The 27900-nt window shown below is 67.4% G+C and overlaps 1 protein-coding gene across 3 annotated transcripts; it reads right to left on the bottom strand.

The window, feature by feature from the left end:
• Positions 1-113: 113 nt before the first annotated feature.
• TEP1 (telomerase associated protein 1) lies at positions 114-27818 on the bottom strand. Of its 3 annotated transcripts, none has more exons than XM_044986090.1 (55): positions 27507-27818; positions 26451-26737; positions 25971-26126; positions 24142-24276; positions 23775-23936; positions 23376-23672; positions 23023-23144; positions 22722-22879; positions 22043-22152; positions 21365-21455; positions 19345-19522; positions 18613-18805; positions 18235-18387; positions 18042-18140; positions 17418-17498; positions 16705-16829; positions 16375-16434; positions 15018-15167; positions 14195-14371; positions 13881-14001; positions 12683-12807; positions 12165-12281; positions 11965-12082; positions 11632-11844; positions 11100-11287; positions 10525-10678; positions 10268-10447; positions 9925-10017; positions 9518-9650; positions 9241-9391; positions 8857-8996; positions 8666-8754; positions 8428-8542; positions 7982-8198; positions 7265-7382; positions 6916-7040; positions 6727-6826; positions 6438-6593; positions 5699-5911; positions 5134-5287; positions 4719-4931; positions 4356-4516; positions 3682-3798; positions 3489-3596; positions 3290-3416; positions 3111-3208; positions 2891-3023; positions 2512-2651; positions 2239-2360; positions 1910-2056; positions 1686-1806; positions 1362-1467; positions 951-1063; positions 622-726; positions 114-314 (listed from the first exon to the last, which is right to left on the bottom strand). In XM_044986090.1, the coding sequence occupies exons 2-55, from the start codon at positions 26724-26726 to the stop codon at positions 165-167; spliced, it is 7704 nt and encodes a 2567-aa protein (XP_044842025.1). In that variant the 5' UTR covers positions 26727-26737; positions 27507-27818; the 3' UTR covers positions 114-164. The 3 variants fall into 3 exon arrangements, with proteins under 3 accessions (XP_044842025.1, XP_044842028.1, XP_044842027.1); XM_044986093.1 differs by having other exon boundaries at positions 3111-3175; XM_044986092.1 differs by having other exon boundaries at positions 24142-24273.
• Positions 27819-27900: the final 82 nt, after the last annotated feature.

Here is a 27900-nt window from a genome sequence, read left to right as displayed (position 1 = left end):
TCAGTCAGCCCCATGGAAAGGCCAGAAGCAGTAACACAAGGGTGGGGCCAGGGGGCGGCCCCCCCCTTGCTCTGGGGCAGGGGCCCGGCCGGGACAGCTGAACAAAGGCCGGGTTCTGTGGAGCTCAGCGAGTGGCTTTATTGTGGCATGGCCGCTCCCGTGGGTCAGGGCTCAGCCTCGGCCCCCCGCAGACAGGCCCACTCCAGGAAATAGACATTGCCCAGGTTGTCGCCCACGGCCAAGAGCAGCTGGGAGGCCGGACCGGGCCGGGGTTGCAGGCAGGAGACGGGGGCAGCGCAATGGAACTGCCCCAGCTGCAGAGAGAGAACCAGGGGTCAGAGTCTGGGGCTGCGGGTCGGGAGTGAGGGGCACCGGCAATGCTGGGGGGGGGCAGGGCTGCAGCAGTAGGGGGCTCCGGGGCAGGAGTGAGGGGCACTGGCCATGCTGGGAGGGAGGCAGGCAGGGGGGCACCAGCAGTGCTGGGCAGGGGGGGCAGGATGGGAGGGAGGGGCACCGGCCAGGCTGGGCGGGGGGGGCACTAGCAGAGCTCTGGGGGGAGCAGGGCTGGGCTGGCCGGGGGCTGCGGGTGGGGAGGGAGGGGCATCGTTTCACGCCACCCACCAGCCTCCCCGTGACGTGCTCCCAGATCTTGACGTCTCCGTCCAGCGCCGCCGTCACCAGCACGTCCCCGCAGCAGTGCAGCGCCGAGACCTTGGCGCTGTGGATCTGAGGGGCACAGGCCGGGAAGGGGTTAACGTAGGAACAGGAGGAGGCCCGAGCCCAAGGGGGTGGGGGGTCGGCTGCCCCAAGGCTTCACCCCAGACTTGCCGCTTCCGGGGAGGAGAACGACCCCTCGGCCCCCCCGCACCAGGCTCAGCGGGGGCCAAGCCCCTCGGCGGGACGGGCGCACGCGGCGCTGCCGGGACAGGGGCCCAGCTGGGGAGCCTCACCTGCTGCTTCTGCCACCCGGCGCTGCTCCAGGACTCGGCTGCGTCGTCCTCCTGGCTCCACCGGGCCCGAGTCCAGAGCAGCCCGGTCGAGCTGGCGAGGAGCAGTGAGGAGTCTGCGACGGGACAGAGCTGAAACTGCCGCCTGCCCCCACACCCGACCCACAGCCCCTGCTAGCCCGGCCCCCCCCACGCCCGCCCCACAGCCCCGGCCCCCCCCACGCCCGCCCCACAGCCCTGCTAGCCCAGCCCTGCCCCCCCGCACGCACGCCCCACAGCCCTGCTAGCCCAGCCCTGCCCCCCCGCACGCACGCCCCACAGCCCTGCCCCCCCCCACGCCCAACCTGCAGCCCACTGCTAGCCCATCCCTGCCCCCCCCCCCAACTCTGGCCGAGCCCCTCACTCCCGACTCACCGGGGCTGAGCCAGGCCCTGCTGAACCAGCTGGAATCCTCATCCCGCTCCCAGAGGTGGATCTTGGCCTCCCGGGATTTCTCCAGTTCCTCCGACTCCCCCTCCCGCTACAGAGCAAACAACACTGGTTTGGGTGCCCAGACTCCTGGGTTCTGTGCTGTGGGGCCTAGTGTGCTGGTGGGAGGGCGGGGGCAGGGCTGGGCACCAGGACACCTGGGTTCTCTGTCGGCTCTAGGAGGGAGTGGGGTCTGGCACATGGGGGGCGGGGGAGGGCTGGGTGCCCGCTGGGTGCCCGGATTCCTGGGTTCTCTGCCCAGTCACTCACCAGTTCGTACAGGGTGGGTTCTCTCACCCCCTTCCACAGAAGCAGCCGCCCATCGGGGGTCACAGCCACGTCGAACAGGTACTCGGGGGAGTATGGACCCCGGGGGCCTGGGCTGACTGAGCTGCAGGGGCAGAGAGGAGGGTCAGACCCAGGAACATGGGCTGCCCCCCCCATCCCCCATTCACCAGGGGAGCTGCAGGGTCCCCCGTGAATCCCCCACTCACCAGAGGGGCTTCAGCGCTGGCCGGTGGGCTTCGAACAGCAGCACCTCCCCGTTCGCCAGCCCCAGGACCAGGGAGTCGGGGTCCCCGGCTGGCCCCATGCAGGTAACAGGAGCTGCCACCTCCCCCAGGCGGCGCTTACACTGCAGGCTGAGAGAGAGACGCAGTCAGCGTGGGGCCCAGGCCAGCTGCTGCAGAGACTGGGACGGGAACGGGACCCCGGCGTCCTGGGTCAGTAGGGCATGGCCCTGCCAGCCCCCCCGCTCCCCAGGGAGAGATGGGGCCAGGAAGGGACCCAGGCGTCCAGCTCAGCCCCGCTCCCCCCAGCTCACCTGAGGGCCCCGGTAGTGCGGTCGCTATGCAGGCCCCACAGGCAGATGCTCCCAGCTGCCGGTGCCACCAGGAGGCGGGAGGAGGAGGCGAAGCCGAGAGCGCACACGCTGCGCGAGCCGGCCTGCGTAGGAGGGGGGTGAGCGGGGGTTAGACTGAGGCCCCCCCACCTTCCCCCAGCCACGCTGACAACCTCCCTCCTGCCCCCCATCCCGCCCACTCCATCTGCCTTTCCCCCTCCCATCCCCAGCCTCCCACCGCCCCCCCCAACCTACCTGCACTGTGGCCAGGGCCTTGGCCTCCCCCCACACAATCAGCTCCCCACACTCCCCGCCCGACACTGCCAGCGTCCCGTCGGGAGACCAGGCCAGGGCAGAGACGGCCCCACGGTGCCAGCCGGGCCCCTCGGCACATCCTGCCAGGACAGAGAGAGGATTCCTGGGTTCTCGCCCTAGCTCTGGGAGGGGCGTGGGATCTGGTGAGTTAGAGCGGGGAGGGGTGGGGGGACAGGAAGCCAGGACTCCTGGGTTCCCCCTGCTGCTCTGAGAGGGGAGTGGGATCTGATGGGCGAGAGCAGGGGGGCACTGGGAGCCAGGACTCCTGGGTTCTCTCCTGGCTGCGGGAGGGAAGGCCTCTGGTGAAGGAGTCTCTTACCCGTCTGCCAGGGCGCTGCCCACCCGCGCACAGCTCCATCCCCCGACACCGTCAGGACGCGGGCGGCAGCCGGGCTCACGGCAGCGCCACACACCGGGGCACTGTGCCCCGCCAGTGTCTGCGGGCGGCCGAACTGCAGGCGGGAGAAAGAAGTTAGTGGGGGGGAGGGGCAGGTAGTGCCCTGGGGTGGGGGGGGAACAGCCCCCAGGTCCCATCTCACCTCGAGGGGGCGCCAGAGCTGCACCCGCCCGTTGCCGCCGGCGGTGGCCACCATGAAATCGCCGTCTGCAGGAAGAGAGCGACCCGGAGAGATGGGCACTGGGGAGAGCGGAGGGCACTGGGGGTCAGACCCGCACGGGGGGGGGGTCAGACCCGCACGGGGGGGTAGCGCCCGCTCACCTGCCCCCACGAAGCCGGCGCCCTGGTTCACCAGCCCGGGGTGCGCCGGGAAGCGGGTCAGCTCCACGCCCTGCATGTCCCACGCTGCCAGCGTCCCGTCGCGGCCCAGCGCCAGCACGTGCCCAGCCTGCGCCGAGAGAGGTGGTGAGGGACGGTGCCTGTGCCCAGGGTGCCCCCCTCCCGTCCCCCAGGTCCATACCGTGGCCAGGACGGCGCTGACAGGGCCGCAGTGGGGCAGGAACTCGCGGAGCTGCTGGCCGCTGGCCGGGTCCCAGAGCCGCACGGTGCCATCGCTGGAGCAGGAGAGCTGTGGGGCAGAGGAAGGGGGCAAGTCAGGGAGGAGCAGAGGGAGCTGCCCCCCCCGCCTCCCTCCCAACTACCCCCCCACTCACCAGCAGGGGCCCGACCCAGACGCAGCCGGTGAGCCAGTCGCGGTGGCAGAAGGGGAGCGAGCGCCAGAGTGGGGGGGCTCCCGGTGCGGGGTCCCCCACGTCCCAGCACAGCAGGGTCTGCAGGGACACCGGCTGGTTAGACGAGCACCGATACAGCACGTCTGCTCCCCTCACCGCCCAGTGCCCATCACACAGTATGGCTGCCCCACACCTGCCCCACACCACCCCTAGTGCCCAACACGCCTCCCCCACACCGCCCCCGAGTGCCCAACACACCTGCCCCACACCGCCCCCGAGTGCCCAACACACCCCACGCTGCCCCCGAGTGCCCATTTCACAGCACGGCTGCCCCACACCACCCCCCTGGTGCCCAACACACCACACTGCCACCCCACGCCTCCCCCACACCGCCCTCTAGTGCCCATCTCACAGCACAGCAGCCACTGCCCCACCACCCCCTAGTGCCCAACACACCACACCGCTGCCCCACACCTGCCCCACACCGCCCCCCAGTGCCCATCACACCGCACTGCCACCCCTCACTGCCCCCTAGTGCCCATTTCACACCACAGCTGCCCCATGCCTGCTCCACAGCGCCCCCTAGTGCCCAACACACTGCACTGCCGCCCCACACTGCCCCCTAGTGCCCATTTCACAGCACGGCCGCCCCTCACCTTGTCCCTGCCCCCCGTGGCAAGGTGCTGGCCGTTGGCGCTGAAGGCGCAGCAGGTGACAGCAGCCGTGTGGCCCCGCAGGACGGCCAGGGGGGCTGGGGGAGGGTCCGGGAGGGCCCGTCTCAGCGTCTCGGCCAGCCACAGGCAGACGGTGAAATCCTCTGGGGGCGGGAGGAAGGCTCAAACGATGGGCCCCAAGGCCAAGGCCCTGCCCCCGCCCACCCCATCCTGCCCCCCACCCCATAGTCCTTTGGCAGCCCCAGCCCCGCCAATGACCCCCACATCCCCCGCCAAGACCTGGAAACACCCTGCCCCCAGCCCCTCCCCACATCCTGCAAGCGGCCCCCCTGCCCCCAGCCTTACCTGAGGCAGACGCCAGCAGCTGGGGCGAGGCGGCCAGGCCCAGCACGGCCCCTTTGTGCCACCGCAGCTCCCAGAGGGGGCAGGCCGAGCGGCTCGCCAGCGCCCAGCCCCGCAGGGTCCCGTCCCCGCTGCCTCCGGCCAGCACGGCATCCCCGAGCCAAGCCAGGCTGGGCACCGCCACCCCCCCTGCCAGGCAGCGCCGCCCGGCCGAGCCTGCGGGGAGAGGGGAGAGTGAGGGGGGCCGATGCCACAGGGAACCCAGGAGTCCTGGCTCCCAGCGCCCACCCAGCCACAGAACCCAAGACTCCTGGCTCCCCAGGACGGAGGAGTCCTGGCTTCCAGCACCGCCCACCCCCCGCCCACTAGACTCATTCCCCCCCGAGCTGGGACAGAACCCAGGTGTCTGGGCGCTTACCCCAGGGAGTGCCGTAGACCCAAACATCGTCTGAATGGTGCCCCACAGCGAGCAGGGTGCCAGCGGGGTTGGGGGCCACGCAGAGGGCTGGAGAAAGCGGCCCTGAGCCCAGAGCGCCCCGGGCACGGCCCAGGTGCCCTGGCCAGAGCTGAACCTGGGCCACAGATCAGGGGTTAGTGCTGTGCGCCCCCATCCCTGCCAGTGCCCCTCACTCCCGACCTGCAGCCCCTGCAGACCTAGCCCTGCTCCCCCCCAACCTCCGCTGGTGCCCCTCACTCCCGACCTGCAGCCCTTGCTACCCCTCCCCCGACCAGTGCCCCTCACTCCCAACCCACAGCCCCCGCTAGCCCTGCCCCCCCCCGCCAGTGCCCCTCACTCCCGACCCACAGCTCCCGCTAGCCCAGCCCTGCCCCCCCCCGCCGGTGCCCCTCACTCCCGACCCACAGCTCCCGCTAGCCCAGCCCTGCCCCCCCCCGCTGGTGCCCCTCACTCCTGACCCGCAGCCCCTTCTAGCCCAGGCCTGCCCCGCTCCCTGCCAGTGCCCCTCACTCCTGACCCCCAGCACCTTTGAGTCCTCGCCCGCCGTGAGGAGGACCTGGCCCCCCGAGAGAAACTTGACGTCGGAGACGAAGCCCCGGTGTGCTGGGAACGTGGCCAGGCTCACGGCCTCCCGCCAGGACCAGAGATGCACCGTTCCGGCCAGGCAGCCAGACGCCAGCACGGTGCCCGCAGGGGAGAAGGACACGGCGCGGACGGAGGTGTCATGGCCTGAGAGAACCTGCAGCGGGAGCCAGAGTCACAGCCCAGCCCGCCCCACCGGTGCCCCTCACTCCCGACCCGCAGCCCCTGCCAGCCCAGCCCCGCCAGTGCCCCTCACTCCCGACCCGCAGCCCCTGCCGGCCCAGCCCCGCCGGTGCCCCTCACTCCCGACCCGCAGCCCCTGCCGGCCCGGCCCCGCCGGTGCCCCTCACTCCCGACCCGCAGCCCCTGCCGGCCCGGCCCCGCCGGTGCCCCTCACTCCCGACCCGCAGCCCCTGCCGGCCCAGTTCCGCCAGTGCCCCTCACTCCCGACCCGCAGCCCCTGCCGGCCCAGCCCCGCCAGTGCCCCTCACTCCCGACCCGCAGCCCCTGCCGGCCCAGCCCCGCCGGTGCCCCTCACTCCCGACCCGCAGCCCCTGCCGGCCCGGCCCCACTGGTGCCCCTCTCTCCCGACCCGCAGCCCCTGCCAGCCCGGCCCTGCCGGTGCCCCTCACTCCCGACCCGCAGCCCCTGCCGGCCCGGCCCTGCCCCTCCCTGCCCCATACCGAGCTCACGCTCCGGTTCTGCAGGCCCAGGATGGTCACGGCGCCGTCCCAGCCCCCGGTGGCCACTAGCTGCCCGTCAGGGTGGAAGGCAGCACAGTTCAAGGGGCAGGAGAGATCCAGCTCCCAGGTTAGGTGCCCCTGGGCAGAGTCCCACAGCTGGGAGAGACGAGAACAGTGGGTCAGAGCAGGGGCCAGGTACCCCCACACCTGGATCCTCTCCTGGCTGGGGGAGGGGAGGGGAGAGGGGGCTAGTGATTAAAGGGGGGGGGGGAGTGACCGTAGCCGGTACCTTGAAGTGCCCGTCCAGGGAGACGCTGGCCAGCTGTCTGCGATCAGGGCTGACGCAGCAGCCCGTGACCCGGCCCCGGTGAGCATCAGTAGCCAGGAGCCTGGAAGGGAGAGAGATTCCTGTGCTGTCCCCACCGTTGCCCCCCAAACCAGCCCCCCCGCTCCCCTCCGCTGCCCCCCCCGGCAGTACCTGCTGCCCTCACGCAGGCCCCAGGTCTCCAGTCCCCCAGTGGAGGTGCCCAGACAGAGGGTCCCGTCAGCCAGGAAGACGCAGGCCGAGATCCCAGCGCCGCCACTCAGCAGGGTCTTCAGCTCCTGGGGGCAAGGTGTGTGTGGGGGGGTGAGACTGCAGAGCCCCCTGCCGGCCCCCCGGCTACCCCTGCCCCCAGCTTGGCCCCAGCCTGGCCCCAGCTCCCTGGCTCCCCCGCCTCCCCATCCTGCCCCCGGCCTCCCTCTGCCCTGCCCCCCAACCAACCAGCCCCACAGTGTCGTCCCATGGCAAGAGATCCCCTGAATCTGCCCTGCCCTCCCCCCGGTACCTGGCCACTCTGCATGTCCAGCAGGTGCAGGGTCCCATCGGTGCTGCCCACGGCAGCCTGGCGCCCGCAGGGGGAGACGGCCACACAGGTGGGGGACGTGGGCAGGGCCAGGGCGATGCTGGGGGTGGGGGGAGGAAGTCAGGGGGGAGCTCGGAGACAGGCAGCAGCCCAACCCCCAGGGACCCCTCCCCTCCCCCAATGGAGCCCCCCCAGTGCATGGGCCCCGCACACCCCATCCCCCCCAGGTCACAGGGGGGTTCCCCCAACCCAGAACAGGCGCCCCAGGCTGCAGACCAACTCAGCTGGGACAGGGCCGGAGCCCGGCTGAGTGGGAGCCCTAGAGGGCAGGCGCCAGGGCCCGTGGGGAGGGGCAGGTGGGCGCCGGGGGGGCCGGGGGAGGGGCCCGTGGTGAGGGGCAGGTGCGTGGTGAGGGGCAGGTGGGCGCCGGGGGGGCCGGGGGAGGGGCCCGGGGTGAGGGGGGGGGGCGCCCGGAAGGGGGGGCTGGGGGAGGGGGTCACGGTGAGGGGCAGGTGGGCGCCGGGGGGCCGGGGGAGGGGCCCATGGTGAGGGGGGTGGGCGCCCGGAGGGGGGGGCCGGGGGAGGGGGTCGCGGTGAGGGGCAGGTGGGCGCCGGGGGGCCGGGGGAGGGGGTCGCGGTGAGGGGCAGGTGGGCGCCCGGGAGGAGGGGCAGGGCCTCCCCCCACGGCGGCCCCATTACCTGTCAGGGTCGGGGGCTTCCTGGGCCTTGTTGCGCCAGAGCAGCAGACGCCCCCCCGGGGGGGCCAGGGCCCGGGCCTGGGTGCCCAGCGAGGAGCCGTCGGGCGCATTGGCTGCCAGCTGGGCCAGGAGCGCCGGGTTCTGGGAGAGCAGCGCCGCGCCCGCCTGCAGCATCGCCCGGAACGCGCCCACCTCGCCCGGGGGCTGGGCGCTGCCCGCTGGGGGGAGAGACGTCTGTGTCAGAGGCACGGCAGCCCCCAGCAGCCCCCAGCCCCCATTTCAGCCCCTGTAGCCCCCCCACCTCCCACTGCCCCGACAGCAGCTCCCCCTCCCCCAATTGCACCAAGGCACCTCCCCACGCCCCTGCGGACAGCCCCCCCTCTGCACAGGGCTGACTCCCGACTGGCAGCCCCCGGAGGTGCCCCCACCCCAGGCCACCCCACTCACCGTGCAGGGCATAGGCCTGGCCCAGCACGGGCAGCAGCCCCAGGCGGACGTGGGCGGCCACGAAGCGAAGGTCCGTCAGGAGGGAGCCCAGGAGGTCGGGGCGTCCAGCGCAGACCTGCCGGGACAGGGGGGTCACCCGGGGGTGCTGCCCACCCAGCCCGCCCCCGCCGAGCCCCACCCTATGCCCAGCCCCGCTCCTGCCCAGCCTCTGCCCCCACCCCCAGTGCCCCGTACCCACCAGGTGGTAGGGCAGAGCCGCCAGGGGCCCGGCCTCGCTGCCCTGGAAGCTCCGGGACACGTCCGGGTCGCAGAGTTTCCAGAGATGAGCTGGGGGGGTGGGGGAGACTGTCACTCACAATGCTCAGCAGCCCCCGGCCAGGGGGGTCACAGGCACAGCCCAGACACCACCCCCCCGGGCAACCTCCTGACCTGCTATCAGAGCGTGAGCCGCGCGCTCCAGGCCCGGTTCCTTCAGGTAGCGCCGTTCCACTGCCGTCCGCAGCGGGGCACCGCAGAGGTGGAGCCGCGAGCCGGGGGCCTCCGAGGGGGCCCCACACACCCCCGCCAGCCTGGGGGGGGACAGATGGGGGACAGAAAACACTGGCTTCCGGCCAGCGACAGAGCTCGAAGCCAGGTCCTGGGAGCCTGCCAGAGCCCGAGAGGACCCAGGCATCTGGGATCCCAACCCCCACTCCCCTCCCAGAGCAGGAGAGAACCCAGGAGTCCGGGCTCCCAGCCCTCCCTCTCTTACCACTAGACCCCACCCCGCTCCCCCGGCCAGGAGAGAAACCAGGCGCCCTGGCCCCCACTCACCCCCTCAGGCTCCTCATCAGGGAATAGATGGGGGCCTTGGGGATGGTCGCCGCACGGCCCCCAGCAGCCATGCCTCCCTCCCAGGTGACGGGCGCCCCGCCCAGCTCCCTCCACATGGTGAGCACGGCGAGGAGATCGCGCTCCAGCAGGCCTGCGGAGGACAGAGGAGCGAGGGTCAGGGGCGATTCGCCTGGTGCTGAGATGCAGCCAGCTCTGGGGCGCAGCGGCTGGTAGCAAGGCCGACGAACGCCCCCCAGCACCTCGAGCTGTCTCTTACCGTCTTTGCTGGCCCAGAGGGCGGCGACGGCTATGGCCACTGGCTCAGCCCCGTGCTCCTGCTCCAGGCAGCCCAGCATGTGCTGCAGCAGGGCGGGCAGCGCCGGGGGCAGCGTCTGGATCCTCTCCGAGACCTGGAGGGAGGGACACGGGACCCTGAAGGGATCGGAGAGCCCCGCGCCGCCGGCCTGGATCCCTCCTGTCCCCATCCCTCCCCTGGGGTCCCTAGCAGGGAGAGTCCTGCATCACCGCCCCAAACACCTGGGTCCCCTTCCATCCTGGCCTCTCCCTCGTGGTCCCTCATGGAAACAGATCTGTGTCGCCAGCCGGGATGCCTGGGTCCCCGTCCGTCCCGGCCCCTCCCCTGGGGTCCCCAGAGGCCTGGGCCCCCCTGTGGGGCTAAGGTACCTTTTCATAGATGGTGAAGGCTCGCAGGTCCTGGGTGAGCAGTGCCAGGTAGAGGGGCTGCCGGGCACCGCGCTTCATTAGCACCAGCCGCATCTGGAGAGACACAGATGGGGTCACAGCAGGCAGGGAGCCCCTGGACAAAAGCCAGTGCCCCTGCCCCACCCAGCCAGAGCAGGAGAGAACCCAGGAGTCCGACCCCCAACCCATCCCTGCTCCAACCACTAGACCTCACTCCCCTCCCACCCCTGGGATAGAGCCCAGGAGTCCTGGCTCCCAGTCCCCACCCCCTCGCTCTAACTACTAGACCCCACGCCCCTGCCAGAGGACCCAGGCACCTCCCCACCTGGTTGTTGAAGGCTGTCTCCTCCAGCTTCTTGCCATACAGGGCGAGGTCCCGGCGGACCAGCCCAGCCTGGTCGCAGGGGTCCAGAGACCCCAGGGGGATGACGACTGTGTCCGCCCGTCGCTGTAGGGAATGCAGGAGTCTGGCGCCCTCACCGATGCTCAGAACCAGGCTCACGCGCTGGGGAGAGAAGAGGGGAGCTGAGCAGGTGGCGGGGGAAGGAGGGGGTCCCCACAGGCAGGGGGGGCTGGACTTACCGGGGGCAGCCGTGCCGGGAGCCAGTCAGAGACGGGCTGCCCACTGTCCCCGTGGATCTGGTCAGCCCCGTCGAGCAGCACAGCAAGGCGCTGGGCTCCCCGGAGCAACCCGGCCACCGCGGGCAGGAGGGACTCCAGACAGCACACCAGCCCCCTGCAACGGGCAGGCAGGGATGGGACCCAGGCATCCAGGGGCACCCAGCCCCCCAGCTTTAACCCCTAGACCCCACTTCCCTCCAGAGCCTGGGAGAGAATCCAGGAGTCCTAGGTCCCAGACCCCCTGCAGTAACCACTAGACCCCACTCCCACCCAGTGCCATGAGTCCTGGCTTCCAGCGCCCCCCCCCCACATACACCCCCTTGCTCTGACCACTAGACCCCACTCCCACCCAGGGCCAGGAGGGAACCCAGGAGTCCTGGCTTCCAGTCCCCACACACCCTTGCTCCAACCACTAGACCCCACTCCCACCCAGTGCCAGGAGTCCTGGCTTCCAGCCCCCCCCCCACACACCCCCTTGCTCTAACCACTAGACCCCACTCCCACCCAGGGCCAGGAGGGAACTCTGGCGTCCTGACCTGTAGCTGGCGGGGGGCGGGGCCGTCTGGCCCAGCAGACGGCTCAGGCGGGCACACAACTGTCTCAGCACCACCCTGGCGCTGGCCTGGTCCGGCCGGGCCCCGGTGAAGTGGGAGACGACCAGGCAGCGGGTGGGGGAGGTGTCCTGGGCCGGGGGATGGGCGCTCAGCTCCCGCGCCAGCGCCGCCTGGGGAAGGGGCAGTGAGTCAGCTGGGGGCGGGGCCTCTCCAGGCCCCTCTCACCACAACCCAGCACAGCCAGACCCCGCCCCCTCCTCTAGGCCCCTCCCACCTGGCCTAATGCAACAGACCTGACCCCACCCCCTTCTGGCCCCCAAGTCCCACCCCCTACTTCAGGCCCCTCCCACCAGGCTTTATGCAGCAGACCCAGACCCCGCCCCCTGCAGGCCCTGCCTACAATCCATCACCAAGCCCCACCCCTTTCTGCCCCCAGACTCCTCCCCCCATTGCCCATTGGGTGCCTCAAAGCCCCTCCCCTCAGGCCCCACGCAGACCCCTCCCCCAGCCTCACCATGAAGACAGTCTTGCCATCGCCAGGCGCCCCGGTCACCACGTAGAGCCCGCCCCCTGCCCCGCGGCGGGGGGGCCGGCCCTCACGCACCCGCCCGGCCACGGCGCCCAGCAGCTTGCCCCGGGCACAGAACTGGCGCTGCTGGAAGTCCTGGAAGGCATCTTGCAGCTCCTGCCCCTCCTCCTCCTCGCCCCCAGGGGGCTCCGACTCAGCCTGGGGGCGGGGGGCAGAGACAGGCGTCAGCATAGAACCCAGGAGTCTGGGCTCCCAGCACCCTCCGCTCTAACCACTAGGCACCACTCCCTCCCCGCCAGAGACAGCGAGTCACGTTACCTGGAGGAACTGGCGTTGGAGGGCGCCCCACAGATCCTGCAGCACCCGGGCCCCAAACTCCTCCAGCCCCTTGACATACGGCCGGCCCTGGGCCATACCGCCCCACTGGCAGGAGTACCTGGGAAAGACACCAAAGCCATCAGGGAGACACCGTGGAGCCCAGAGATCCCACCGCACCCACCAATCTCCCGGCCCATTACCTGCTGACAGACGCCACCCCCGGGTGCTGGCCCAAATGCCCCTTCAGATCTGCCATCCGAAGCTGAGCATCCTCTGACTCTGCCACAAAATCTGCCCTCCAGGCTTCCGGCACGGACCTGCCACACCACAGAGAGGTAAGGGGCCCCATGTCCCGTTCCCGCCCCCTGAGCCAGCCAGCTCCCCGCCACTGGGCTGGATCGGCACCCCCTAGAGAGGAAAGGCCCAATGTCCCGTTCCGCAGCCCCCTGTGCCAACCAGTGTCCCACCCTGGGGCTGGAACAGCGCCCCCTAGAGGGGACAAGCCCCGTTCCCCAGCCCTCCACCCTGGGGCTGGATCAGCACCCGTTCCCCAGCCCCCTGAGCCAGGCAGCTCCCCATCATGGGGCCGGATCGGTGTCCCGTAGAGGGGAAAGGCCCCATGTCCCGTTCCCTGCCCCTTCCCCACAAGCCAGCCAATCCTTGCCATGGGGCTGGAGGGGAGACGGCACCCCCTAGAGGGGAAAGGGTGCAGAGTTACCCAAGGAAATCTGGCTCGCGGAGGTAGAAGAACGCCTGGGCAGCAGAACCAGAGTTGCGCTGGCTGCTGAGGAACTGCATGACCTCCAGCTCGGTGATGGAGCGGCCCCGAGGGTACGACTTCACCTGCAGCGATGGCACACCGGACTCCATCATCAGCCCCCACGCGGTGGGATCCAGCCTGGTACCTGGAGGGATCCCACCGCTCCCACCAATCGTGCCACGAAGTGAGGGCCAGCCATGCCAGCCCACAGGCAGAACGGCTCTCAGGCAGGGTTAGACTAACAGGCATCACGGGGAAGAAACACACCTGGGCCACTGGGAAGTGGGATTCCCGGCTTCCCCCAACCGGAAGGCTGGGGAGGTCTTGGTCTCCGCCATGGGTCTGTGCTTGCGTGAGCCCCACACTGTGTGGACGTGGCCAGCAGGCCCAGGCCAGTGCCAGCCACAAAGAGCTTTGTGCTGAGGTGAGCCTGGATCCCACTGCACCCACCAACCTCAGCAGAACTGGGGGGTCCCATTGACTTTGGCCACCCCTGGACACAACACTTCTGGAGCGTGAAACTACGCAGCTTGTTTACAGGCCTGCACCCTCTTCAGTGCTTCACCCCATCACCAGAAGGGATCCCACCCTCACCACCAGCACTACTCTGAGATACCCCAGCTCTGTCTCTACCCCAGGGGACGGGACACCCTGGCAGGCTCCCACGTGCTATGAAGCCAGGCCTGGGCCGACAGAATAACCCCTCCAGTGGCTTTATCCTGTCCTAGTGGGAGCGACGTCACCAACTACTGGAACCCTCCCTGGCGTGACGAGAGCAGCCCATCCTCGGGCCACGCCTCGCGCCCATTCCTGCAGGCCACTTCCCCGGCTGCCCAGCCCCGAGAGGTGGGACGTGGGTGGGGTGGCAGAACGCCAACGCCAGCAGGTACCGGAGGCGGCTGTGCAGGGTCCCCCGTCCCACCACTATAGCGACGGGGCAGACTGGGCGAGGGAGGCCGCAGCACGACACCCAACCGTCCAGAGTCAATAAGGCAAAATCCCACTTCCCCCAGTGCGAAGGACGGCTCAGCGGCCAGGCTCCCGCGGGCAAGGGGGCTGCAGGGCAGCGTCAGCCACTAGCTGGGTGGGAGGGGCACTGTCTGCTTGTCCCCTGCCCCCCCCCCCGATACAACTGACAGGGGCTGGCAGCGCTCACCCACTCGTACTGGGGGGCGTCCGGCAGGGAGTATTCTCGGGGTACGTAGCCGTAACGCTCCCCCAAAATGCCCACAAAGAGCTGGCTCCGGGCCACCTCCGAGAGGCACAGTTCCAGCTGCCTGCGTGGGGAAAAAAACAGGGGTCAGCACCAAGGGGCCCCACCCAGCCCCCCACCCCCTCATGGCACCACCCAGCTCCCCGACTCAGCATGGTTCCCCCCAGACTCCCCCCTCAGCACAGCACCCCTTGCCCCACTCCCTGCAGCACGGTCCCCCCTCCCCCGAACCCTCCGCCCGCAGGGTGGGCACCCACCGCTCCTGCTGCGCCTCCTGCTCGGTGATGCCCCAGCGCAGGTCGATCTCCTGCAGCGCCAGGCGGTGGGGGGCGGCGCGGGCACGCAGGGCGGGCAGCACGGCCCGGAGCAGCACGTCCCGCTCGCCCTGCATGTCCCGCACCGGCGACGAGATGAACAAGCGGATGCTGCGCCACCTGGAGAGGGACCCATCAGACCCTGGCCCGGGGAGCCCTGACCGACTCGGCCCGGCCCCCTCACCGGCCTCTGCTCCCCCAATGGACCCGTCACCCCCAACTGACCCCTGCTCCCCCGATGGGCCCCTCTGTCCCCCCCCACCAGACCCTGCCCCCCCGATGGGCCCCTCTGTCCCCCCCCACCGGCCTCTGCCCCCCCGATCGGCCCCTCTGTCACCTGCCACCAGACCCTGCCCCCCCGATCGGCCCCTCTGTCACCTGCCACCGGCCTCTGCCCCCCCGATCGGCCCCTCTGCCGCCTCCCACCAATCCCTGCCCCCCCCGATGGGCCCCTCTGTCCCCCATCATCGGCCCCCCCACCGGTCTCTGCGTCCTCAGTGGGCTCCTCTGCCCCCCCACCACCGGGCCTTTTTCCCACGATGGGCCTCTCTGTCACCACCCCACTGGCCCTAGCCCCCCCAACGGGCCACACCGTCCTACAAGCCTGGCTGCCTCCTCTGGCCCAGCACCAGACCACCCCATCCGGTCCCTCCCCCTCCAGCTCAGCCCTAGACCCCACCATGACCCCCTCCCATGCCCCAGAGATCCGCCCCCTGCCCACTCTCTCCCCACCCCCAACTGGCAGTGGGCCCTGCCAACCTCTCACCTGCTCCGGGGGGCGGGGGTCAGGGCGGGAGGGACGGAGGAAAGCTCTGGGTGCCTGCGGGGTGCCCCCAGCGGGGGGGGCAGCCCGTGGATCTCATCCATCCTGCCCACGTGCTCCAGCAGGTGGGAGGAGCCGCGCACGGCCAGGAACCTGGGGGGGGGGGGAACATTGAAGTTTATATAATTTTATAAAAATATGCTAATGAGTGAATATAATGGAACTGGAATATGCTTCATGCAAAAGCTCTCTTGTAAAGTATCATTACAAAGCTTATAATCTACTGAGTGTGGTCATCCTACGTGTATAAATGTCCCACTCTTCTATCTGGGTCTAGAAATATGAACTATAACTCTGAGGGCCTATTGTCATTATGCAAAGCGAGGGCCATTCATGGTGGTTTGGAATCTTGATGACTCCCATTAACCAGGACCATTGTCTGCAGATGGGTGTGTTTTACCTGTAAGTCTCCCTGTAGACCTGTGTGCTGGCAAGTGGGCAATGAAATCTTATAGTCACCTGATCTGGAATCCATCTTTAACCTGGTGCTTTTCCACTGAGAAGGAGGGATGGGAACCCAGAGAGGGACAAAGGATTCCCGCCTTGTGCAAAAGATATATAAAGGGGTGGAAGAGAACAAAGGGAGAGACGAGCCATCAGGAAGAATCCCCTGGCTACCACCTGAGCTGGAACAAGAGCTGTACCAGGGCCTGGAAGGTGTCCAGTCTGAGGGAAAAACTTAGTGAAGCATCTCTGAGGCTGAGATTATCTGTATTCAGTTTGATTAGACAGAGATTTGTGTGTTTTATTTTAGTTTGCTTGGTGACTTACTTTGTTCTGTCTGTTACTACTTGGAACCACTTAAAATCCTACTTTCTGCATTTAATAAAATCACTTTTTACTTATTAACTAACTCAGAGTCTGTATTAATACCTGGGGAGCAAACAGCTGAGAATTTCTCTCTCTCAGTGTTATAGAGGGCGAACAATTTATGAGTTTACCCTACATAAGCTTTGTACATGGTAAAACGGATTTATTTGGGTTTAAACCCCATTGGGAGTTGGGCATCTGAGTGTTAAAGGCAGGAACACTTCTGTGAGCTGCTTTCAGGTAAACCTGCACTTTGGGGCACGTCGTTCGGACCGTGGGTCTGTGCTGGAGCAGACGGGCGTGTCTGGCTCGGCGAGACAGGGTGCTGGGGTCTGAGCTGGCAGGGAAAGCAGGGGCAGAAGTGGTCTTGGCACAGCAGGTGGCAGCTCCCAAGAGGTTTCTGTGATCCAACCCGTCACAGGGGACAGTTACAAACCTGGCCCAGGTGACACCCCCTGCCCACCCCCCTCCCCGTAAGGCTGAGACTCACCTGAGCGCCTGCTCACTGAACCCAACCAGCTCCACCTCGTCCATAGGGACCCCCTGGAAACTGCAACGACATGGGTAGGGCCACCTCAGCCGTGGGGTGCCCCAGGGAGCTCCCCCACCCCTCCCAGAGCCATGGGGAGCCCCCACCCCTCCCCCAAGCCACAGGGAATCCCCACTCCCCTCCCCCAGAGCCACAAGGAGCCCCCCCGGCCCCAGCCCCCGAGGCCCAGGGATCCCCCCCCCCCCCGCAGGCTACAGGCAAGGAATGGGGGGGCCTTGCCCCAGAGGGGTGGGGTGGGGTGTTGGGGAGGGCCAGGGGGCGGGTTCATACCTCCATTTACTCAGGAGGAGGTTCACGAAGAGGCAGTTGGGGGCAACACGATCCCGCAGCAGCTGCAGGGCGGGGATGGCCTCGGGGCCCTCAGAGCCGTGGCTCAGCACGAGCAGGGTGTCGACCTGGGGGAAGGGGGGAGAGATACAGTCAGTCTGTGTCCAGCTGTGGGCCCCCACCCTCAGCTAGTGCCCCTCACTCCCGACCCGCAGCCCCTTGCCAGCCCAGCCCCCACCCCCAGCTCTGCCAGTGCCCCTCACTCCCGACCCGCAGCCCCTGCTAGCCCAGCCCCCACCCCCAGGCCTGCCGGTGCCCCTCACTCCCGACCCGCAGCCCCTGCTAGCCCAGCCCCCACCCCCAGGCCTGCCAGTGCCCCTCACTCCCGACCCACAGCCCCTGCTAGCCCAGCCCCCACCCCCAGCCCTGCCAGTGCCCCTCACTCCCGACCCGCAGCCCCTGCTAGCACAGCCCCAAGCCCCTCCAGCTCTGCCAGTGCCCCTCACTCCCCACCCACAGCCCCTGCCAGCCCAGCCCCCCACCCCCAGGCCTGCCAGTGCCTCTCACTCCCCAACCACAGCCCCTTGCCAGCCCAGCCCCCCACCCCCAGGCCTGCCAGTGCCCCTCACTCCCCAACCACAGGCCCTGCCAGCTCAGCCCTGCCTCCCCCCAGCCCTGCCAGCGCCCCCGACTCCAGATCCGCAGCCCAGACTCACCGGTTCCCCACGAGCCACCAGGTCCCAGAGGACGTCGCTGACGGTGCTGGAGCTGGAGCTGCTGCTCGGCTCCGTTGTGGCCTGGGGAAGAGACGGGGTGAGACACGGAGCCAGGCCGGGCCGGCTGGGGACTCCCCAGGGGACAGGGACGGAGCAGGGACCGGGGGCCTCTCACCTGGACCTGCTGGTGCAGGCTCTGGACATTCTCCAGCAGCGACCCGGCCAGCGCCTGCATCCCCCAGCCAGCCCAGCCCCCACCCCCAGGCCTGCCGGTGCCCCTCACTCCCGACCCGCAGCCCCTTGCCAGCCCAGCCCACACCCCCAGGCCTGCCGGTGCCCCTCACTCCCGACCCGCAGCCCCTTGCCAGCCCAGCCCCCCACCCCCAGGCCTGCCGGTGCCCCTCACTCCCCACCCACAGCCCCTGCCAGCCCTGCCAGCCCAGCCCCCCACCCCCAGGCCTGCCGGTGCCCCTCACTCCCCACCCACAGCCCCTGCCAGCCCAGCCCCCCACCCCCAGGCCTGCCAGTGCCTCTCACTCCCCACCCACAGGCTCTGCCAGCCCAGCCCTGCCTCCCCCCAGCCCTGCCAGTGCCCCTGACTCCAGATCCGCAGCCCAGACTCACCGGCTCCCCACGAGCCACCAGGTCCGAGAGGACGTCGCTGACGGTGCTGGAGCTGGAGCTGGAGCTGGAGCTGGAGCTGCTGCTCGGCTCCATTGTGGCCTGGGGAAGAGACGGGGTGAGACACGGAGCCAGGCCGGGTCGGCTGGGGACTCCCCAGGGGACAGGGGCGGAGCAGGGACCGGGGGCCTCTCACCTGGACCTGCTGGTGCAGGCTCTGGACATTCTCCAGCAGCGACCCGGCCAGCGCCTGCACCTCCTCCCAGTGGCCACGGCCGTACAGCACCAGGCGCGCCTGCTCTGCCACCTCCCGGCCCATCAGGCCCAGCAGCAGGGCCACCTCCAGCGTCTAGGAGAGATGGGGGACTGTGAGCCGGGCACGGCCCCGCCCACAGGGCACTGCTGGGAGGTGAGCACAGCACCCTGCACTGCCCCCAGAGGGCACTGCCAGGGGATGAGCGCAGCATCCAGCCCTGCCCCCCACCCCTATAGGGCAGAGCCCCACCCTGACCCCCATCCACACAGGGCACTGCCAGGAGGTGAGCGCAGCGTACACCCTCCCCCCCCGACTCACTGTCATGGGCTCCGGGCGGAGGCCGCGCAGCTCTCGGGCCTGGTGGTAGGGCTTTGCCATGTTGCGGGAGGTGCTGCAGAGGATGAGGGTGCGGCCAGGCAGGGGGGGCAGGTTGTGCCGGGCGGAGATGCAGATGGCGGCGTCCAGGGCCCGGCGATAGCGGAGCAGGAGGGTGGGGTCAGGACGCAGCTCCCTGGCGAGCACAAGCTGCTGCTGAGCCCCTGGCCGGCCCCCCATCCTGCCCGCTGCCCAGCCCCCCCCACAGCCTGGCACCCCCTGCCCAGCCCCCTACACTGCCCCCTATCCAGCCCCCCTGCAACCTGGCACCCCCCGTGCCCCCCTCAGACTGGCACTCCACCTGCCCAGGCCCCCATCCCACCCCCTGCCCCCTGCAATCTGGCCCCCTCCCCACAGCCTGGCCCCCCTCCTGCCCAGCCCCCCCATCCTGCCCCCTGCCCAGCTCCCCTGCAACCTGGCACCCCCCGTGCCCCCCTCAGACTGGCACTCCGCCTGCCCAGGCCCCCATTCCACCCCCTGCCCCCTGCAATCTGGCCCCCTCCCCACAGCCTGGCCCCCCTCCTGCCCAGCCCCACCATCCTGCCCCCTGCCCAGCTCCCCTGCAACCTGGCCCCCTCCCCGCAACCTGCCCCCCCCCAGCCTCACACCTCACCTGCCCAGCCCCCCCCCTGCCCCCCTGTGGCCACGCCCAGGAGCCAAGCATGGAGCCCTCACCTGGCCTTCTGCAGCCGCTGCTTTTCGCTCTTCACCGCGCGGAAGAGGAAAGGGATGGACAAGGCCGCGCGCAGCTCCTTGCGCGTCCAGGTCGGCCACCCGGGCCGGACCCCCGGCTGCTTCTTCCAGCGCCTCATCAGCACCCGCAGCAGCTCCACGTTAGAGGGGCAAGGACTGTCTGGAGGTGTAGGGGAGGGGGGGAGAGACAGTGCCCCTCACTCCTGACCCGCAGCCTCTGCTAGCCCAGCTCTGCCAGTGCCTCTTGCCCAGGGGTGGGCAAACTACAGCCTGGGCCGCATCCGGCCCTGCAGACGTTTTAATCTGGCCCTCGAGCTCCTGCCAGGGAGCGGGGTCCAGGTCTTGCCCCACTCCGGGGCTCCAGCCAGGGGAGCCGGGTTGGGGGCCTGCCCGGCTCCCGGAAGCAGTGGCATGTCCCCACTTCGGCTCCTATGTGTAGGGGCAACCAGGGGGCTCTGTACGCTGCCCCCACCCCAAGCGCTGTCCCCACAACTCCCATTGGCCGGGAGCCACAGCCAATGGGAGCTGCAGAGGTGTCGCCTGCGGACAGGGCAGCACGCAGAGCCGCTTGGCTGCACATCCATGTAGGAGATGGAGCGGGGACATGCTGCTGCTTCCGAGAGCTGCGTGAGGTAAGCGCCGCCCGGAGCCTGCAGCCCAACCTCCTCCTGCGCCCCAACCCCCTGCCCCAGCCCTGATCCCCCTCCCGCCTGCCGAACCCCTCGGTCTCGGCCCAGAGCCCACCCCCCCAGCCAGAGCCCTCACACACACACCTGCACCAAACCCCCCTGCCCCAGCCCGAAGCCCCTTCCCACAGCCTGAACACCTCATTTCTGGCCCCACCCCAGAGCCCGCACCCCCAGCCGGAGCCCTCACCCCAACCCCCAGTTTCAGGAGCATTCATGGCCCGCCATACAATTTCCATATCCAGATGTGGCCCTCAGGCCCAAAAGTTTGCCCACCCCTGCGCTCTGGCCCCTGGTTGTTCGGGGGTCTCAGTGCTGTCAATGAATCACGGTTAACTCACGTGATTAACTCAAAACAAATTAACAACATTAATTGTGATTCATCGCAGTTCTAATCGCACTGTTAAAACACCCAGAGTAGTAACTGAAATGTATCAAAGATTTCTGGCTGCTTTTTTACATTTTCAAACGTATGGGGAGGAGGGATAGCTCAGTGGTTTGAGCATTGGCCTGCTAAACCCAGGGTTGTGAGCTCAATCCTTAAGCAGGCCACTTAGGGATCTGGGGCAAAAATTGGTCCTGCTAGTGAAGGCAGGGGGCTGGACTCAATGACCTTTCAAGGTCCCTTCCAGTTCTAGGAGATTGGTATATCTCCAATTTAAAAAAAAAAAAAAAAAAAGTATTGATTTCAGTTACTACATGGAAAACACAAAAAGTGTCCGGGGCTCCCTTTAGATGACTATTTTCGATTACCAATATTTCTCTTCACCTCATACCAGTGTCATCGTGCGAGCTCTGTACAAATGGGGAATTATGTATAATAATAACGCCGCTCAGAAACCAGCCAATGTAAAACTTTAGAGCCTATGAGTCCACTCAGTCCTACTTCTTGTTCAGCTGATCGCTCACACAAACAGGAGTGTTGCAGGAGATAATGCTGCCCGTTGATTTACACTGTCACCTGAAAGTGAGAACAGGCATTCGCATGGCACTGTTGTAGCCGGCATGGCAAGGTATTTATGTGCCAGATGCGCTAAACATCTGTATGCCCCTTCATGCTGAGACATGTAGCTTTTTCTACTGTGCAATATTTGTAATCGAAACTAATAATCTCACAAGAGCCCCGGACACTTTGTCTTCTGCATTGTCGGTGCAATTGCTAGGTTTGTAAATGAAGGAAAACAGCCAAAGATATTTTGGATACGTTTCAGCTGCTAGTCGATCAGTAACGGTGCGATTCAATCTGCCATGAACCACGACTTTTTTTTTAAATCTCGCGATTCATTTGTGTCACCGCTTGGCAGCCCCGGTCTCACCTTTCTTCCTCAGCTGCTCCTCCATGTCCTGGATGACTTTATTTGCCGCCAGGAACTGGAAGGGGAACTGCCGGCTGCGGATGACGGACTCCTGGAAATTGGGGGGTGTCAAGGTAGGGATCCCAGCAGCTCCCCACCCCACTCCAGCCATCCCATCTTGGGGGGGGGGGGAATGGGATTTTGGGGCTGTATCTAACTCTGGGGATCTGAGAGGGGGGAATTCAGGGTCCCCGGGGCAGTATCTTGATGTGGGGACCTGGCAGGGAATTCAGGGTCCCCGGGGCCATATCATGCTGTGAAGACCCTGGGGGGGGGGGGGAAAGAGAGGAATTCAGGGTCCCCGGGGCCATATCATGCTGTGAAGACCCTGGGGAGGGGGGGGGGGGAAAGAGAGGAATTCAGGGTCCCCGGGGCCATATCATGCTGTGAAGACCCTGGGGAGGGGGGAGAGGAATTCAGGGTCCCCGGGGCTGTATCTTGCTCTGGTGACCCGGGAGGAGGAAATTCAGAGTCTCCTGGACAGGATCTCGCTGTAGGGACCCTGTGGGGAGGGGGAATTCCAGGTCCCCGGAGCCACAGCTCTCTCTGGGGACCAGGGAGGGGTGAATTTGGGGCCCCCGGGGCTGTATCCTGCTCTGGGGACCCGGGAGGGGGGAATCAGGGTCCCCAGGGCCGTACCTTGTTCTGCAGCCGGCTGAGCACTCGCTGGTGGTGCTGCTCGCTCACCCCGGCCAGGATTATGTTGCGCAGGTTCCTGAGCATGGCCATGAATGGCAGCTTCCCCGAGTCTACAAGGCAAAGCCCAAAGCACGGTTAGGAGACCACCCCACCCACAGCCAGGGGGCGCTGTGTCCACAAGGGAGCTGGGCCGGCTGCTGCTCCCAGGGGGCGCTGGGCCCCACCGGCCACATTTATAGGGGTGCTGGGCCAGCTGCAGCCCCCAGGGGGCGCTGGGAGACCTGTGGCTACCAGGGGTGCATTCCGGGGGAGTCCTTATCCCCACACAGGCCCCTCGTTGCCAAGGGGGGCAGAGGCCAGCTCCTCATGGAGCCTCTTTGTGCCACAGCGATACCCAGCCAGCCCATGGGCCAATCAGAGACCAGTGCCATGCCCCCCACTCTGCCCCAAGGCTAGACTCTCCTCGGGGGCGTTACAGCACCAGGCAAACCCTGCTCCAGCTATGCCGGCCACCTGCCCCATGGCAAGCCCAGCCAGCCCCACACACGCCCTGTCTCCCTGCTCTCAACACTAGCTCGCACCCTCTGAGAAAAGAGCTAACAGTGCCCCCTGGTGACACCTAGCCACACTCAGGGCACCACTGGGGGCAAGCGCAGCCCCCCATGAAGCCCCTCTTTACCGATCAGTTCCTCCCAGACCGCAGCCGTGTTCCCACGCTGGCTAAGCTGCCGGTCCCAGGTCTGGGGCTGCGGAAGTTTCATTCGGGTCCCGGCCTGGGTGGGGTCCCAGGGCCCTGGCAGGTGGCTCCGGGAGAAGGAGTTCAGGTCCGAGGGATACCTGGGGAGAGGGGGGGGCAGCAGAAACAGGGTGATCCCAGCAGGGGCTACAAGGGGGCGAAGGGCAAGCCAGGACTCCTGGGTACTGTGCCACCTCTTGGGTCTAGGGGATGGGGGGCTGGGAGCACTCCCCAGGGCTCTCACCTGCAGCCCAGCAGACTCATGACGTGCTGGGCCGGCTTGGAGATATGCAGCCATCGGATCAGCGCCTTCAGGGAGAAGGGCTTCGTCTCGCGGGGCTTCTCGAATGGCTGACCACTTTCAAACTGCAGGAGACATCAGCAGAGAACCCAGGAGTCCTGGATTCCGGCCCCTCTGCTCTAAGCACTAGACCCCACTCCCCTCCCAGAGCAGGGGACAGAATCCAGGAGTCCTGGGTTCTGTCCTCTCTGCTCTAACCACTAGACCCCACTCCCCTCCCAGAGCAGGGGACAGAACCCAAGAGTCCTGGCTCCCAGCCCCACCTTGCTCTAACCATTAGATCCCAGTCCTCTCACCTTCATCTGAAGCTTGCCTAATGTCTGGCGCACCCGGAATCTCCTCGTCCAGGGCAGAGGTCTCTGGGGGGCGGCTCCAGGAGGAAGAATTGGCTGGCAGTGCTGGGGCTCGAGCGCAGGACTCCTGAGTTCCCTCCCCGGCCGGCGGGGCCGTGGGCGCCCCCTGGCTTTGCCGCGGCTCTTGTGCGAGTTGTACTTGGCCAGCTGGTAGGCATCAAATTGCTGGAACTTGTCTGCCAGGCCAGCGCGGAGGCAGCGGGGCAGCGGGGCCAGGGGGCGTCCTGCTTCCGCCAGGCTCTGCGAGGGAGAGGGAGACGGGTCAGTGCTGGCCAGCAGGGGGTGGCACTGGCTGGCGGAACTACCTGCCACTGGGGTTGAGCCGGGGCGGGAGCCGGGTACCTGGAAGAGCGCCACCACCTGGATCCAGTCGGTGGGCAGCTGCAGGGTGGCACACACGTAGCGGCGCAGGTGGGGCCGGCAGGGCGGCAGCCGGGCTGCCAGTGCCAGCAGGAAGTTGGCCGTTCCCCGGATGTTCAGCTCTTGGCGCGTATACAGAGCGACCTGTAGGGAGAGAGGGGAAACTGAGGCCCAGAGCAAACCCAGGCGTCCAAGCTGCCCTGCTCTAACCCACTAAAGCACATTCTCCCTCCCCAAGCCCTGGCATAGGGCACCTGAGACCACCCGCCACCCACTCGGACGGCTTGTGCCCTGCCCCGTCCGTGGGGGGAACCCAGGCATCCTAGCCAGCATCCCCACCCCCCAGTACCTTAAGGATGAACTCAGGCTCCAGCTGGGCCAGCTCCTCGCACAGCTCTACCAGGCGCCCACGCGTCGCGTCACTGGGGGCCCCCAAATCGGGCCCCTCCACGAGGGAGCAGCACACCAGGTTCACCAGGGCCTGCTGGGGGGAGCAGGGAGCAGGGATGAGCCCACAAGTCCCAGCTCCCAGCCACCCCCTGCCCATCCACTAGACAAGGGGGGGGGACATTTTGGCCCGAGGCCACATCAGAGTTGTGAAGCTGCATGGGGGGCCGGGTAGGGAAGGCTGGGCCCCCCCCAAACAGCCTGGGCCCAGCCCCTCCCACTTCCCGCCCCCTGACTGCCCCCCTCAGAACCTCCGACCCAGCCAACGCCCCCCCCCTGCTCCTTGTCCCCTGCCCACCCCCGCCCAGGACCTCCCGCCCCTAACCACCCCCCTGGGACCCCACCCTCTATCCAACCCCCCCTGCTCCCTGGCCCCTGACTGCCCAGAACCCTATCTACACCCCCACCCCCTGGCAGGCCCCTTGGGACCCCCACAGCTATCCAACCCCCCGTTCCCCGTCCCCTGACCGCCCCATCCAACTGTCCCCTGCTCCCTGACGGCCCCCGCTGGCTGCCCCTTGTCCATCCCCCCACTCCCCACCCCGTTACCATGCCGCTCAGAGCGGCAGGACTGGCAGCCTTGCCACCCGGCCAGAGCCAGCCATGCCGCCCAGAGCGCTGGCAGCACGGCGAGCTGAGGCTGCGGGGGAGGGGCCAGGAAAAACGGTCCCACGGGAGGATGTGGTCTGGGGGGGACGTAGTTTGCCCACCTCTGCACTAGACCCCACTCCCCTCCCATAGCCAGGGAAGGAACACGGGTACAAGGCGCTGGTGGGACCCCATCTGGAATACTGTGGGCAGCTCTGGTCTCCCATGTTAAGAAGGATGAATTCAAACTGGAACAGGTCCAGAGAAGGGCTACGAGGATGATGCGAGGAATGGAAAACCTGTCTTAGGAAAGGAGACTCAAAGAGCTTGGCTGGTTTAGCCTAACCAAAAGAAGGCTGAGGGGAGATATAATTGCTCGCTATAAATATATCAGTGGGATAAATACCAGGGAGGGAGAGGAATTATTTAAGCTCAGTACCAATGTGGATACAAGAACAAATGGATATAAACTGGACACTAGGAAGTTTAGACTTGAAATGAGACGAAGGTTTCTAACCATCAGAGGAGTGAAGTTCTGGAACAGCCTTCCAAGGGGAGCAGTGGGGGCAAAAGACATATCTGGCTTCAAGACTAAGCTTGATAAGTTTATGGAGGGGCTGGTATGATGCAATAGCCTAATTTTGCAATTAACTGATCTTTGACTACTAGCGGTAAATATGCCCAATGGCCTGTGGTGGGATGTTAGATGGGATCTGAGTTACTACAAATAATTCTTTCCTGGGTGCTGGCGGGTGAATCTTGCCCACATGCTCAGGGTTTAGCTGATCGCCATATTTGGGGTCAGGAAGGAATTTTCCTCCAGGGCAGATTGGCAGAGGCCCTGGAGGTTTTTTGCCTTCCTCTGCAGCATGGGGCACGGGTCACTTGCTGGAGGATTCTCTGCAGCTTGAAGTCTTTAAACCACAAGTTGAGGACTTTAATAGCTCAGACATAGGTCAGGAGTGGGTGGGTGAGATTCTGTGGCCTGCGTCGTGCAGGAGGTCAGACTAGATCATAATGGTCCCTGACCTTAAAGTCTATGAGTCCTGGCTTCCAGACCCCTGCTGTAACCACTACATCCCACTTCCCTCCCAGAGTTGGGAGAGAACCCAGGAGTCCGGGCCCCCCACCCCCATCTCTTACCTTGTGCTCTCTCAGGTGCTGCTGGGGGCCCTTCCCGAGGGGCTGCTGGGTGCTAGGGTCCCTCTGACTCAGGGCCTCTGGGCTCGGCTCAGCCGGCAACTCCGCCAGGGTGTACTGGGGCAGTGAGCCAGAAGGGTCAGGGGCAGCATCAGTCCACTGAGGGGAGAGCAGGGGGTGACCCATGGGGCTGGGGACCCCACACAGTGCCCCCTGCCCCGACCACCCCCACCCCAACTGTCCCCCCTCAGCGATCCCCTGCGTTGACCACCACGACCACCACCCGCTACAGCCACTCCACCCAACAGCCCCTCCTCAGCATCTCCCGTCTGAATCACCTCCCGCACACCACCCCCTCCCTGACTGCTCCCAGCATCCCTCCCCCTGGGATCGCCCCTTGGTGGTCAACCGTGGAATTGCAGCCCCGTGTGCTGCACAGCTACCATGAGTTGCTGCCTGGTCTCAGCCCGGTGCCCGTCTTACCCAGGGCAGCTCCAGCTCCTCGCTGCGGGCCGGGGTCCCATCCTCACCTCCAGGGGCAAGGGGCGCCTGGCTGGGTGCAGGGATGGGGGCAGACGCCAGGCAGGGCGTGAGGGTCAGGGAGCTCAGCCAGGGGGCAGGGGGTGGGAGAGGGCGAAGAAGCCGGGCCCTGGTCTCCTCTACCCATGCTGGGAGGAGAGGGCTGTGGCCCCGCAGGAAAGGGTTCTCCAGCCAGCAAGAGGCAGGGCTGGGGCGGAGGGCGGGACCGGGAGTTTTCATGGCTGCAGCACCTGGAGAGAGAAGAGTGAGATAAGAACCCAGGAGTCCGAGAGCCCAGTGAGGTCACGCACCTGCTGAGAGCCAGGAGAGAACCCAGGAGTCCCGGCTCCCAGCAGCCCTGTGCTCTGACCACCAGACCCCACTCCCCTCCCAGAGCCAGGAGAGAACCCAGGGGTCCGGGCTCCCAGCAGCCCTGCTCTGACCACCAGACCCCACTCCCCTCCCAGAGCCAGGAGAGAACCCAGGAGTCCCGGCTCCCAGCAGCCCTGTGCTCTGACCACCAGACCTCACTCCCCTCCCAGAGCCAGGAGAGAACCCAGGAGTCCCGGCTCCCAGCAGCCCTGCTCTGACCACCAGACCCCACTCCCCTCCCAGAGCCAGGAGAGAACCCAGGAGTCCCGGCTCCCAGCAGCCCTGTGCTCTGACCACCAGACCCCACTCCCCTCCCAGAGCCAGGAGAGAACCCAGGAGTCCCGGCTCCCAGCAGCCCTGTGCTCTGACCACCAGACCCCACTCCCCTCCCAGAGCCAGGAGAGAACCCAGGAGTCCGGGCTCTCAGCCCTCAACGCAATCTCGGGGCGGGGACATTGTCCCGCCCTTTGCCCCAGACCTGCCCCGGCTCCCCCATCAGAGGGTCAGGAATGGGGGGGGTCGGGTCACGGAGCAGGACCGGGGGGGGGGGCTGCCTGGCCCTGGCAGACCCCCAAGCCCTGCCCCCCTTCCGCGCTGCGCCCCCGCCCCACAGGCCCCCCACGGGCCGCGCTGCCCCCGGCCACGCACCAGGAAGCGCCGCACCAGGAAACGCCGCACCCAGCCCGGGCGGTGCCCGGATCAGCTGGTGGGAGGCGCCTGCCGGACTCGCCCCGGAGCCGGGCTCAGAGTTCAGGCCGCCCCTGGGCGAACCCAGGAGTCCGGGCCCCAGCGGGGGGTGGGGCCGATCCCCGGAGCCCAGGCTCCGCTTCTGGCTGGGCGCGGGGGGGCTCTGCTGCCCCCATCTCGGCGGGGGGGGGTATCCTGCCCCCGCCCCCCCCCCAAGCGCCGCGTGGGGTCCATGGCGGCGGCCCGCGGGTGGGGAATGACCAGGCGGGGGCTGAGCCAAACTCTCTTTATTGACCCGACTCGCGCCCCAGGAGCCAGCGCCCCCCGCCTGCCCCCTCCCCTCCTCCGCCCCTGG

The sequence above is a fragment of the Mauremys mutica genome, chromosome 13 (genome assembly GCF_020497125.1).
Source record: "Mauremys mutica isolate MM-2020 ecotype Southern chromosome 13, ASM2049712v1, whole genome shotgun sequence".
Taxonomy (NCBI): domain Eukaryota; kingdom Metazoa; phylum Chordata; order Testudines; family Geoemydidae; genus Mauremys; species Mauremys mutica.
The sequence above is the reverse complement of the archived record's forward strand: the minus strand, read 5'-3'. Positions and strand labels throughout refer to the sequence as shown.